This window comes from Anoplophora glabripennis, unplaced genomic scaffold, assembly GCF_000390285.2.
Source record: "Anoplophora glabripennis isolate ALB-LARVAE unplaced genomic scaffold, Agla_2.0 scaffold129, whole genome shotgun sequence".
Taxonomy (NCBI): domain Eukaryota; kingdom Metazoa; phylum Arthropoda; class Insecta; order Coleoptera; family Cerambycidae; genus Anoplophora; species Anoplophora glabripennis.
Window position 1 is genome coordinate 284,102 of NW_019416294.1, and position 14,825 is coordinate 298,926.

General features: G+C 36.7%; 1 protein-coding gene across 2 annotated transcripts in view; it reads left to right on the top strand.

The window, feature by feature from the left end:
- The window catches only part of LOC108905033 (baculoviral IAP repeat-containing protein 6), a 50,985-nt gene that overhangs the window by 23,697 nt on the left and 12,463 nt on the right, over positions 1–14,825 (top strand). For both annotated transcript variants that reach the window (XM_023453951.1, XM_023453952.1), the window contains exons 10-22: positions 898–1,251; positions 1,312–2,028; positions 2,466–2,777; positions 2,841–3,063; positions 5,779–6,608; positions 8,651–8,915; positions 8,974–9,203; positions 9,270–9,479; positions 9,539–9,752; positions 10,000–10,448; positions 11,968–12,570; positions 12,631–14,128; positions 14,179–14,385. In XM_023453951.1, coding sequence (XP_023309719.1) covers positions 898–1,251; positions 1,312–2,028; positions 2,466–2,777; positions 2,841–3,063; positions 5,779–6,608; positions 8,651–8,915; positions 8,974–9,203; positions 9,270–9,479; positions 9,539–9,752; positions 10,000–10,448; positions 11,968–12,570; positions 12,631–14,128; positions 14,179–14,385 — 6,112 coding nt within the window. The remainder of the gene's footprint in view (positions 1–897; positions 1,252–1,311; positions 2,029–2,465; positions 2,778–2,840; positions 3,064–5,778; positions 6,609–8,650; positions 8,916–8,973; positions 9,204–9,269; positions 9,480–9,538; positions 9,753–9,999; positions 10,449–11,967; positions 12,571–12,630; positions 14,129–14,178; positions 14,386–14,825) is intronic.

The following is a 14,825-nucleotide window of genomic DNA, read 5'->3' on the forward strand; positions in this document are numbered from 1 at the left end:
AAAAAAACCGAAATTTTGGAAATCCGTTTTTGTTTCATTTCAGCCTTGTTTGAGGTGATATTGAAAAAATAAGAACACTTTCTCATGGCCACTTTTTGCCCTCTATCGAATGGCATAATCAATTTTTATATGTAACGTTTCGTCTCTCCAGGACCATCACAACTTAATTTTTTTAAATACGACCCTATAAATTTTATTACATTTTTTGCAAGCCTTCATTACCCCCAATACTGTACTACCTTAACTCAAACCAGATTCAGACGTTTTGTCTCGAAAAATTAATCTTCAGTGTATTTGTTCCAAATTTATCTAATTTTTTTATTTAGATTTCTTTGTTGATTGAATTATCGTACACTGTAAGTGTCGTTAGACCCTGTGAAATCCATCTAGTTATTTAAACTATTACCACCACGCATTAAAATAAAACATTATTAGAGTTTTATTCCCGTGTTCTTAGTTATTTCTAGGTTTCTCGACTGCTCAAAATTCAAATAAATTCCGATCTATTTTTTTTAGGATATTCATACAAATACATCTGACATGCTCTTTCACAGTTGCAGTTACAGATATAATAAATTCCGGTAATATTACGCTGATCTTCATTTTCAACCTTTGCCAAAATGAAAATGTCTGATCATTTACTGAAATTTTGTAAAGAATAATATTCATTTGCATTTTTGTTGTTCATATGCATTTTTAAGAATTAGTTTGTCATAATAGAATTAAAATTGTAATGTTTTAATTTTGACGCAACAACTTATCGAGTTGATTAAGCAACTTTGCCCCCATTTAAGCTACTTCGTACCTCTTACCGTTTCCGAGATCCCTGTAGTGAGAAGCGAATTTGTAACAGCCTGTATAGGCAATCTCTGATATGTACTAATAATAATATTTCAGATAACGGTCGTCGGTCGATACGGTATGTCAACGAGCAGGTGCAGAATTCCCCTTGGTTACTTTTACGGCCACATAGTCGTTTTACCCGAAGAGATACCCCAGGAGTTGGCGTCGAATGTGGCACAGTTGTCTTGTACGGACCTAGAAAAACAGTTGAATATTTTATCCAAACTATTTGAGGATATTAGTTGTAGATACAGTCTTGCGTGTTCTAAACTCAAGGAATTGTTGCATCCGTTTCTAATCGCCGACATGAAAAATGCCTTGCATTTATCCACATACATGAATATATCCAAAGACAGGATGATGAATATCACGAACGTGGAGCACAACAAAATATTTAACGCCTATCAGGTAATTACGAATACACATTTGTTTATCGTCCTGTAACGTTGTATATATATTTTTTTTTAGGAAACTATCACTTACCAGCACCAGCTCAACACCATCAGGAACGTCATGGCACGAATCGAAGGAAGTATCTCCGGAAGTACAATAAATCAAAATCCCAGTGAGGTGCAAACCACGTCAACCGATAAATTTACCTCCATAGCGGAAGGCCTCCTAGAGGTCCTCCTGTCCATGGAAACTAACACCGAGCTCGAAACCCACCTGTGCCAGCAGTTGTTCCAAGGGCTCTGCGTCTCGCAATCCTCGAGACTGCAGCTCTTGGCGGCCATATTCCTAGAAAAGTCCTGCGGTCGCGTACCCTTCTGGGGGAACTTCCTATCGGACACGCTATCGGAGATGTTTTCTACCTCTTGCACTTTGAAATTCCCGCAAGACCGGTTGTTTATCCTCCTGGCTTACCTGAGCCGAAAAACCTCGGAGAAGAGCGCCGTGATAGATGCGGCACTAAGAGTGGTGTCGAACACCTTGAAGCCGCTGTTTCACAACAGGAAATCGCTACTGGCAGTTACCATCGATCTGCCGTTGCTTTCGTGGCTGTTGATGTACCTCTCTCTGCAGTTGTCGTTGAGCAGGAGCCCTACGAATTCGGCGGACAGGTGGAACTGGGTGTTGGGCGAGATGGTGGGCAACGTTAAAGTGGATAGTATGAGGAACAGCAACAGGAAGAAGTCGTGCAAGAGGATGGCGCATCCTTGCACCAATTCCAACTATATTTCTCCCGTAAGTACAGATGACTATTTGAACTACACACTTTAATGACTTCTTATAAAAAAAAATTAAGGGACAAAAAATTATCATAAAAGTAGTGGTACTTTTTTAATATTTTTCAAGTCATGGGTGTCATTTTTAATGGAATCATATAATGGGTAGCTTTAGAAACGCATATATTTTTTTTTTTTTAATTTTCATATCCCACTGGTGGAAAGACTAGTGTAACCTCGAAAAACCGAATGCACTAGTCACAAACGCGTACCGAGTTAGGAGCTATATCATGCATTATTGCCAAATCTCATCTTTCTTCATTCATATACAGGGTTTTTCAAAATACGTCAGAATTTTAACAATGAAGATACGCAAACACACCATAAGTACTGAAATAAATAAGTTATTTTGAAGTCCAAAACTTCTATTTTCATAAAACCTTGTTTTTTTTTTAGAGTTACTCTAGTATAGTTATGAACTCACAGCAAGCGTACCAAGCACAATCCAAATTATTAGCAGCCTGGCAAAGTCCCGTCCCTTCGATGAAAACCGAGAAGTTGACTAAATTAAAATATTTCAAAAAGAATTACGAAGTCAATAAACCCAAAGAAAACAAGGAACCATACACCGAAAGGCCAGTCGTAACGCCCAAACTGCCCCAGTTCATCGATACTTCTCACTGTCTGGCTGTCGCAAAAGGGTTATTGAAACTGATTCTATCTATGGATCATTCGGGTAGCTCTGATATGATGTTGCTATCCTTCAAAGTAAGTTTTACTTTTGTTTTGACTGAAATGTTTATATTTTTATAAATTTGTGTTTTTTCCAAGGTCATATCGAGGCTGGTTACTCTTGCTAAGCTTCAATTGGGCCAGCTGCTGAACGAAAGACAACTGTTGGATCTGATTAACTTTTGTATGACATGCAAAATACCTTGGGCACCCTTTGCTTTGGCTTGCTTCCTACAAGACGCAATGGAACTGTCCTCTGCGAAAACTAATGATGTCGAAATGGAAACCGATGCTTCTGCTTCAACCAGTTGGCCACAAAATGGTAAGTGAATATCGTTTTCATTGATTATTTTTTACTTTAAGTTGTTCACTTAATTGTTTTCTGTACATGGTAGGCCAGTTTTGACACTTTTGGGTGATTTCTTGAATTTCCAGAGGTGGTAGACAAAAAGTAGTTCAAATGTACCACATTCGATTTTTAAGAGAAACGCAACCCTGAGATTTTTTCTTATATTAAATGACTTTTTTTGTATATTGACCTTTGTAAAGTTGACCTTTATTCAGTTTTTTCCATAAAATTTAGTGGCATACACTAATGCAAGCAATTAAAGTCAAAATAATTTCCAAAATTTTTCCGTGATTTTTGACAGACTGTATTAGGCGAAAAATGGTCGTATCGGGAATTAAAAAAAATCATTTTGAAGCTCTAAGATTCTAGTTTTTAGATTTTTCGGTTGATAATTTTTAGGAGCTACGGTTATCATGCAATTCTAAGAAATAGCACGACAAATAAATTTTGCAAATTTTTTTATTTATTTCCGAGTTCACGGACTTGGAAAAAAATTTTTCAGCTAAGCCATTGCATGGGCCAGATAGCTTGTTTATTCAGCTTTAATTTCCTTTTTTTTTAAATTTCGATACGACCATTATTCATAGAAATATCAGACTTTTAATGGAAAAGGATCCTTTTGTCTTTAATCATCGATATCTCGGCGACAAATGGTCATACAGAGAATTGAAGAGCAGTTTCAAAAACTGTAATAAATTTCCTATAACATGCTGCTGCAACTTTTCAGAATTTTTTTCTTTTTTTTTCATCTTTTACACAAATTTAAAAAACAGGAAAAAAAGGCAATTTATGGTTTTTTAGAAAATTGATGGCTAAATTAGAAATATTCACGAAATGACTAATGTTAAGCATGACTTTTACAGTTCCATATACCCAGAAGAAACCTGTAAAGTTTCATCTTGATTTAGCGATTTGTTTCAAACTTTTGAAAAAAATTAAAGGGTCACGATTTTTGAGCTTAAACACTTCATAATCATGATTAAAATGGAAAAAAAAAATTTTTTGATCTCACACTTTTACCGCAAACATTTAAATTGATGAAAAAAAAATCTTTTTTCGAAAAATTTTCAAAATTTTTTTTCAGAAGAAAAAGTGTAGTTTTGAAAAAACTGTTTTTTACAGACTGCACAAAAATTAATTACAAATTTGTCTCAAAAAATGGTCGGGATCGAAATCTGGTTTGGGTCATCAACTTTAATTTTAATTTAATTAAAAGCTGATGAACAGAAGCATAGGACGAAAAAGCCGAATCGTGCTGGAAACAATTGAATTTTGTTTTCTTCAATGTCCCGAAGGTTTTTCAAACAAAAAAAAAATTCGAAAATTTTTTTAAAATATTTAGAAAAATAATATATATTTTTTTTTCATCAATTTAAGTTATTTGCGGTAAAATTGTGACAAAACCTCAAAAAAAATTTAGTTTTTCATTTTAATAATGATTATGAACTGTTTATGCTCAAAAAATGTGACCCTTTAATTTTTTTCAGAAGTTTGACTGTTTGAAACAAAGAAACGGTTCGCTAGATCGAGATGAAACTTCACAGGCTTCTTCTGGGTATATCGAACTGTAAAAGTCATGCTTAACATTAGTCATTTCGTGAATATTTCTAATTTAGCCGTCAATTTTCTAAAAAAAGTTAATTAAAAAGTCCGATATTTTAATGAATAATGGTCGTATTGAAATTTTAAAAAAATGAAATTAAAGCTGAACAAACAAGCTATCTGGTCGGTGCAATGGCTTAACTGAAAAAAATTTTTCCAAGTCCGTGAACTCGGAAAAAAATAAAAAAATTTGCAAAATTATTTTGTCACGCTATTTCTTAGAATTGCATAATAACCGTAGCTTATAAAAAATTTTCGACTGAAAAATTTAAAAATGCTTTTTTTTAATTCTTGATACAACCATTTTTCACTTAAATACAGTGTCCAAAATCACGGAAAAATTTTGGAAATTCTTTTTTTTAGTTCTAGTCTACCAAACTCATATTTTTTTGTAATGGAACACCTTATATACTTTCCAATATTTGGAATCTGTGCAATTTCTTTTTAAGCGATTATTTGCACAAAATAATAAACACCAAATATATTTTTTTAAATTCAACTTTTTTTATTCAACATTGGTAAGATGTGCCCACAACGCACTTATTTTTTTTTTCTGTTTATGAGATATAAGAACTAATAGTACAATATATATATATTTAATAAAAAAATTTAGTAGAAAGGGCGAATATTAGTTAGGTAAAAAAACAATTCACAATCTAGTCATATACAACACTGTAATTTTTTTTCTAAAAGTATTGTGTTTTTTATATGTAATTTTGTTGTATTTATTCTATTTATTAATTTAAATTGCAAGTAAATTCTTTCTATACTCGCTATTTTTACGTGTTGTGGATTTAGATATCTTTTGAATGCCTAGGTTTTTGGTATCGAAGAACATTATTTGACTTCATTTGATAAGATTTGTTAGAAAAAATTTTTGAACTTGTTTGATTTAGCTTATATACCTTTACAATAGGGTAAAAGTAATTTAGAATGTTTTCCAAAACTAGGTACACAATATCCTTGTATCTCCTAAGAAACCCCCTCAAAATCTTCAAAATTAGTCCACCATATACATTATTTCATTTCGTTATATTTGATCTGACAAATTTTTTAAAACGGATTTTTTTTTCTCGCTTTTTTCAGAGATGCCTACTACCGAGGTCGACAGTATTTGTGAAAACTTTATCATAGACGATGCCATCCTCGTAGAAACTATGACCAAAGCACCGAAAACAAACTCTTCAATTAATAATAACTTCCCTCCATTACCTTCTGTTTACGAATCGGAAGATTCCGACTTTGAGGAGTTGTTGGAAGATTTAGAAAAAGTACGAAACACCCCATCGAAGCTAGCCAAAACGACGATCGGTTCTAATTCCAGCATATCGTCAGCCGTGGATTCCCGTTTAGAGCTGGGAGTGCAATCGAACTCGGAAATGGCTCTGAAAAAGCTAATAATCAAGAACACCCAAACGCTCCTCCACAATATAACCTCGGAGACAAGCCAGAAAGAAAGCGATAACGGGCTGACACCCTGGCCTACCCCCGTCGAGGTGTTTCCCCCGGAATCGTCGTTATGCAACCACAAGATGTTAACGTTCTGCTTCGAGTACCTCTTCGACAACCTGGAGAATCAAACCCCTTCGAAAATAGAAAACATACTGCAGCTGTGGTTGACGCTCAACTGCCCCAACAAGAACGAGAGGTTCGACCCCAGCACGATACCGCTGATAACTCTGAAAGGCGATTCGGTGAACCACCTGATCACCACGATGGCGTGGACCCCTGGCTTATCGCTAACTACCTGGTGCATCGCACTACAAATCCTGACGTTGGTTTGCAACATAAACAGCGCTAAGAAGTGGTTTGATTTGTCGGGAATGGCGAATACCATCATTAATCACCTGGATTTCGTTCAGCTCTTCCTTAGCCTCCTATCGGGAAGTGGCTCCGCTTTCACCGGGAAAGTGTTGGTGAGTACCAAAAAATCTAGTTTTATCGATTAACGATTAGACCAGGGCGGATCTGTTTTGAGGTGGATGTGAGAGGAGGCAAACAAATTTTTTCTGGATTACTTTTAATACAACACATAATAAAAGTGTAGATCCCTAGATGTTAAAATGTTTAAATTTATTACCGATGTTGCAAAATAGCAATAATTGAAGAAAAAAAGGTAAAATCAAGTTTTTTGGATATTTTTTTTTAAATATTTTTATTTTAATTGCTCCGAGGGCATTCTAATTTTGGTTAAAAATAAAACAACACACCAAATTTCATTAAAATTATTTCGATAATTTTTGCAAAACAATTTTTTGAAAAAAATTTTGAAAAAAATTATTTGAATTTTCAAATGCAAATAAAGCAAATTTTGCACCTCCAAATTCAGTCTCGGAGCAGAAACCCTCTCCCTCATTTTTCGTGATTTGAGTCACTTCGCGCCTGCGAGAGACAGCTTTTTTGCTGATTCTATGTTGCCGATAACTTATAGATATGAAAATTTTTTCCAGCTTAGAACTCGGAAAAACGAAGCCACTGGATCAAAGATTATTGCTAAATTGTTTATAAATTAACGGTAAATGCCGATAAACTTTGACCGTTTATATCTCGAGAACCAATAAACGGAATTTAACTTCTTTTTTTTAAAAAAGAAGCGTCTTTCCGAGTACTTTAAAATTACAATTTTTGAAAAAACTAAATTGCAAATTGATAAATGTAATCTAATTTTTTTAAAATAAAAAAAAAGGGAACTGAAAATTAATTGTGGCCGTCCTAATCAACCGATTTCAATTTTCAAAAACCATTTGAAAGGTTGGGCGGTCTTTTCTATATAAAAAAATTTTCAAGTATCTAGATGCTTTATTTGAGGCTGTGCAACATTTTGAAAATTCGAAAAAAAATTTCAAACTTTTTTTCAAAAAATTATATTGTGAAAACTATCGAACCGATTTGAATGAAATTTGGTGTGTTGTTTTATTATACTCTAAATTTTTTTTACCAAAATTAGAATGCCCTCTGAGCAATTAAAATATTTTAAAATAATTTTCCAAAAAACTTAATTATTTTACCTTTTTTTCATCAATTATTGCTATTTACCAACATCGGTAATAAATTTAAACATTTTTAACTTGCAGTATATTGCGCAAAATTCAATTCTAAAACTTTTTTCCTCTTCAATCTTCTTCCAAAATGCATAAGTTCCAAGATATAAGTAAAAAATAGGTATTTTTAAAAATATTTAAACATTTTTGCAATTTTAAAAATGTTTCGGACCTCGCCTAGATCTAGGGATCTACACTTTTATTATGTCAGTTTTACTGAAGATATTCCAGCAAAAATTAGCTTGCCCCCTCTTACATCCAAGAAATGGGATATTTCGACAGATCCGCCCTGGTTTAGATAGGGTTCATGTTTTTATTTCATTTTAGTGAGATAGTCGGCAGCCAAGTATTTTTTTCACAATTTTTTTACGTGACCAAGGATGTGCAATCCATATTTTATTAGACATCGGCAAACATACACACATTTGTTCGACGTATACCTCGCCACATGCATTTTTCTTAATTACCTATGTAATTATGGTACATTTGAACTAATTATCCTAAAATTCCTTATCAATCGTTTCAGTTCTCTTTGTCAGTCATTTATCGCATCTAACATTTAATTGAACTTGCCAAACACAAATCTAGAAATAATCGAAGTTTCTGAAATGGACAAGAGTGACAAGAAGTAAACAAAAAATCTTAGCACTATTGCTAGTATTCCTCAATTGTCTTGACAAATAATAAGTAAAATATGTTTTATCCTAATAAATATTTTGTTATTTTTTTATCTTTTGCGGTAAATTCTCCATAATGTCAAATTAAAATGCAAAGATGGCTACTCCAGAGGAGTCATTTGCTAACAATGATATTCTAACCTCAAATTCGTTTTGTAACAATAGAAACAGAATTGGAAATTTTTTTCTCTATTCATCGATAACGTTAAACAGAAAATATCATCCTTTCTGTTATTTTAGGCTGGCCCGTCCCTATGTAAATCCCTACACGATTTCCTAGTTCGCATACAGATGAGATGCGACATCGTCAGCCCCTCCAGCAAATTGGGCAACCAGTTGAAAACGCTCCTGCTAAAAATTATATACCAATTGGCTCAACCGTCGGGCCCCATCTCATCCAGATTGGGACCGTTGGATGCTCAATGTAAATTGTTACAGTCGATGTTATACCTGGACTTTTCTAATACCGACCTTAGCATAGCGATGAGCACCCTTGAAAGCACAGGTAGGACCATTTTATATCGTTATTTATCGGTTTATGTTACATCTAATATTATTTCCAGCTGCTTTGGTGCACAGTTATATGTTGAACGTCGATAAAATTAAGTGTGTAAATATCGGAGAGAAGCAAAACGTGATGACGAGTACTTTTAGCGACATTTTCGCCAGTGTTTTGGGGTCGGATTCCAACAAGCAAGACAGGCCTGTGTCATACGAAGATTTGTTGATTATAATGTTGAAATTGTTAGGCAAATTAGTGCAAACCCCGATTCCTGTCTTAATCGACGATTCTGTAAGTATCTCCCGACTTTAATTTAGACATTTATCAAAGCGACATAATTTATTATTTGATTTTTAGGAGGTAATGGAAACCGAATCACCGGTAACGTCCCAAACGGACGAAAGCAAAGCGGAACAGATCCAACAGGACAGCAACAGACCGCCCCAGCCGATGCCGTGCTTCGCTGATATCGTCCTGCAGAATCACCTTACGGTCACCCGTTTATGTCGCTGTTTGGCGGCATGTAAGTCTTCTTCACTTTGTATGCTAGCTAATGTTTCACAAAAGGTAAAATTTCGGCGAATAATGGACCCTAACGATAACCCCGCGTTTTCCTTCTGTTGTAGGTGGCGTTCTCTAACCTGAGCGAGCCGAATACCGTCGGTGACGCAGTATTCCACTTACTCGCTTTGTTGGCGAAGAAGGCTTCCAGGAAAGAGCTGCTGATGCACCCGCTGCTGATGTTCCTCTCCCAGACGCCGCAGCTGAGCGAACCGCTTTTGTGGTTTATCCTGCAAGTCCTCGACACTGAGGATGCCATCAGGTGCTTCTTTAATGCCGGTAAGTTTTTAGTTGTTTTAGATTGTGTTCTATTAAAAACTTGAATTGATTGGTATTTATTTTTTATTCTGTATAATTTATAAAAAAATTATTAATAAATCATGCAAAACAATATTATTTTTTTAAATATTTGGCACTTTGGTCGCATTGACATCAATGCCCAGTGACGGCGTAGACAACAGCTTAAGTGGAGTTTAGAAAACAAATTGTAACGACTATTTAAATGATTTTAAAAAATGAATTTCAGGTGGAATTACTATTTTTGCCAAAAGCATCGTGAAGAGCAGTTCCTCTCCTAGCACCCTGTCGAGGGTGGGTACAATTTCAACGGTGATGCAGCACTTCAGCGGAGTCAACACCTCTTCTGACGCAAACACGGTCATATCATCCGCTTCGACTGCAAAGAAAATGTTGCAAGCGTCTATAGAGAATAAAATGTCCCTCATAAATTTCGCCCCGTTCAGCACCATCTCGTGTCAGTCCGGTACCGCTCAAGCTGCGGACGTCCTGATACAAGGTCTGGCGGGGGTGACACACAGAAGGGCTAGGACGCCCCTGTGGTCCTATCATTTCTACCCGGAGGAGGTTCACACGGAGCTGATGTTGCAGCTGCCGAGCGCGATATTGCTGAGGGAAGTGCAGTTACAGCCGCACGCCGGGGGTTTGGCTACGTGTCCTTCTTTCGTGGCTTTAGAAGTGAGTAGAATATATTTTTTTTGTATGTAATATCTCTTAGAAATACATATCCAGAAAGTTGCTTCAAATCAGAAAAATCCATAAGAAATAAGTGGTTCGGTAATTTATTTTGATCATTAGGACGCAATGACTTGAATGTAAAAAATATAAGTATTTAGGTATAATTTAATTAAAAACGCATTATTTTATTGTATAAAATATGATTTTGTTGAATGCTTAAATTACGAGCCAGGTTATTTTGCAAATTTTTAGCACCAAACCGCTTATTTCTTATAGATTTTGATTTTTCTGATTTGAAGCAACTTTCTGTGAACCACACAAATCTAAGACGGAAAAGTAAACGTGGTTTTATTTTAAAACCAGCAGGGTAAATCTCAGGGTAATTTTTGAAAATTTTCCTTATTCTATATTCAAACGCCATTATCTCGAAAACGGTTAAAGATAGGTATAGGTTATGTTACATAAAAAAATGATCAGAATTCCATGGAGAATTGAATAAAAATTGAAAAAAGTGGGGTTTTCATTTAAAAAAGCTGGCCTTAATTTCATGACTTTTTTTTTAGCCACCCTGTATAAATGAAAATTGCTTCAGAAAATGCGCAACTAAAAATATAATTCGAGGGGTCCGAGTGTTTTTTCAAATAACGAACATCTGATTTTTAAATAAATATATTCCATACTTTTGCCGCTCACTGTATATCCATTATTTTTTGTAAAAAATGAGTTACCTTCAAATGTCTCAAGGTCATCCTAGAAAAATTGCTTGATCCCAATTTCTGACATTAAATTTGATGCAAGATCGTTTGCTCGCATAAAAAATAGTGTATTCCATTTGATATTAAAGTGTCCCAAGTTTGACCTTGCATCTTGTGATGAAGGTCAAATCCAAAATCAGCATATAATTTGTCGTTCAAATCCCACAAATTTTGTTTGAAACATCCACAATTCGTTGTCAAATTGTTCAGAGATTTCCAAATAATCTGCAGATAAAAAAAAATTCTTTATATTTGGTCCTAAAATGTGGTGCTCTATTAATTACTGACATCAAAATTTGGTGTTCTATGTAATATTTTTAATATGACCTTGGTTTGACCTTGAAATGTCAAGGTCAAATCTAAGATCACCAGCATTATGGCAATTTTGAGAAGTTATCAGGGTTTGGGTCTCGTTGGGACATACCGTATATAAAATTTCATTTGAATTATAATTGAATCGATGACTTCGAAAATCGTACATATCCAAAAACTTCATTTTGAGATCTACGGACATATACGGTTCTCCCTCTCATTGGTCAGTAACGACCTACTAAATACCGTTAAGAGTTAGGTATCTTGTATGGTGAGGGAGCATATTTTATCCAACTTGTACGGTTTTCGAACTTACCGATTCAATTCCACTTCGGTCGTTTACAATTCAAAATGACTAAAGATTCAGGCTTTCTATTGTAGGTGATTAGATCCAGTACATTCAGGAATACACAGAACATTTTTTACCCTCAGTCTATAATTATATTCTGCAGGTTTCAGCGAATGGCCCATCGAGATTGGTTCCAGCATGTCTTCCGCTACCAACAAGCGGTCTGACTTACATTCGCCTCCATCTGCCTGTACCGAAAGTAGTGAACTGTGTCCTGATTCGCCTCTACAAACCGAGGGACGCGAACAGCATCGGTTTGCTTCAAGTACGGCTCCTCGGGAGCTACGCTTTCGGAAATCTCAACCAAAGCTCCGACTCCGAAGACGAGTCACATTGCAAGCACAGTCTCGGTTGGCTCAGATTACTCCACCATTGCATTACATTGCCCACGGACGTAGAAACTAGGGAACAAGTCGTAGGGTGTGCTTCGCAAGTGTCTGAATTACTCAGCACTTGTTGTGGGTTGTTGTTAGTACCGTCGCATATCTTGCCCATTTACTTGCCCTGTTTGGAGAAAGTTTTGAAGGAATTGGCGCTTTATAGTCCCGAGAATGGCGTGCACGCTATGAAAACGTTGTTAGAGAATCGGTCGGGGGTTATTGAGCCCATGATGGCAGCGGATAGTTCATGGCAAGACAGATTGTTCATTAACGTGACGGGATATCAGTCCGCTTGTGAGTTGCTGTATCAAATTTGCGAGCACCAGGTAACATTTTCCAATATTTATACATATCTGTTCTTCTACAGTGAATGTTTTTCATTCTAGGACACAAACACGTCTTACCGAGTAAAAATAATTCTGGACTGGCTGGAGGCGGTGGCGAAAGAAGCTGCGATTTCTGAAAATTACGACAACTGCAACGCCGCGTACATCTCCAGTATAGCCTCAATCCTGTGGTCTGCGAAACAGTCCGAAGTTCATTACGATTTGAAAGCTTTAGTTACGTTAGAATTGTTTAACGCTATTTACGATTTGCAGACACAGACCGAAAAGAACGTAAGCCTTAAATATGCTCTGGACTCCTTGCTTTGCTGCATCTGTTTTATAAAATCGGAATATTTCTCGCTCCTGTTGCAAAAAATAGGAGTGCTAGTCCCCAATTTATCCACCGATCACGGCGCTTCCATTAGCGACGACAGAAAAGATTCAGAAAGCATGACGGATGACTACAAACGGGTTTTCGAGGTGAATTCCGAATGGTATGGCCGCCTCGTTATCGGAGAATTGTCCAACTTAAATTTAACGAAAGAGCAACTTGAAACGATAGCCCTGGTCAGCAGATCCCCCACTTCCATCCAACAGTTACTGGACTCGGGTCTACCCAAGTTGCTGAACAGCGCGATTTTCCAATTCTGTCACTCGAAAGAGGAAGCTGCCATCCCCATGGCTAAATTAGAGAACATCGCTGCCATCCTACAGTTCTTCACTGACGTCAGCGACGAGAAAACCATGAGAGACTGGCTGGGTTCCATGGATGGGTCCTCGTTTTGGTTGCATTTACTCCACTGGTTATGTAAAAAGCCCTGCAGCAGGACGTCTAACCTACAACCCGAGGCGCACATACACCTGGAGGAAGTGTGCGTTAAGTTCCTGTCTAAATGTTGTTTGTGCCACCCGACCAATCAAACGAGACTCGCCAAGGTCCTGTGCGAGGTGATATCCTTGCAAACGAACGGTATATCGGGCTTCATGCGCAGACTAATCCTGCAGTTGCTTTTAGAAAACGAAAAGATTCCCGTCAGCATAGAGGCCGACGAAACGTTGTACAAGAACGCAAAGTCGGTGCAGACGTACATACCCATACATCCCGCCTTCAAACAGACCTACAACCGAGCGATGTTATACCTGAGTACAAACACATCACTTGTAGAAATATTAGAGCAACACGTCTACTTCAATTCGTCGTACAAAATGGAGTCGAGCATGAGCAAAAAAACCTCCGCCACAAAGAAGGACATCTTCAAGAAGTGGTTCGCCGAGGATTCGGATCTGAGCATGGCCGCCGGGGTCACTGCCAAAGATAAACGTGCCAAAGACGTGAAGAACCAAATAACGGCCACCCCGCAGTCCAAGAAGAAGAGGTACACCTCGGAATCCAACGTCGGGACAGACATCATGGAGGGCAGGTTAATAAAGTGCGAGGCGTTCTCCGACCAACCACTGCCATTAACGGTAACTCTTGGGCAACTGTTAAGACTGATAGAGTCTAGAGGGACTACGACCGATTGGCCTTATATACATCTAAAAATATGCCAGAGCAAAAGTAAGTGTTTAAAAAATAAATCGATTACATCTTAAAAATATGTGTCGTAGACCCGGAGGAGAAGTCTGGCAATGCCGAAGTAACATTTCCGTATTATCAGCAACCAATTTGCAGTGCCTTACAAGTCTTTAGCTCAATGGGTGGTTTGGCTTTACTCGCTCAACATTTGCCGACCGTCTATCCTGAGACCATCAGACCTACGACATCTGAGAAAGCGACCACTGAGCAGAGCGACTCGGATTGGATAAAAGTTGAAGGTAAGCGTATATACGATGCTGACAATGTGATTATTTGGACTCGCGTAATTATTACCTCCGAATTCTTGACACACGCACCGATTTTCATGAAAATTGGTGAGTATGCTCGTTTCGCCCTCCTTTACAAAAGTTACATATCCATAATGTGTGCTTAGTGTTTTTGGGGGGGGGGAAACTACCCCCTTCTTGCAAAAAACTTAAAAATCATAGATTTAAGTGTTATGTCAATAAAATAAGCATTCTTTTATGTTTTGAATAATAATTTTTGATTTGTAGCAACATTTCAACCCTTAAAATCCACCCTTTATGAGGAAAAAAAAAACAAAAATTAGTTTTCGCGGCTCTGAAATGTTTTGACGGAGCAATAATGAAGAATTGAATATTTTTTACTGTTTATGAAATAATACATGATTTATTGCAACGTTTCAACCCTTAAAAAC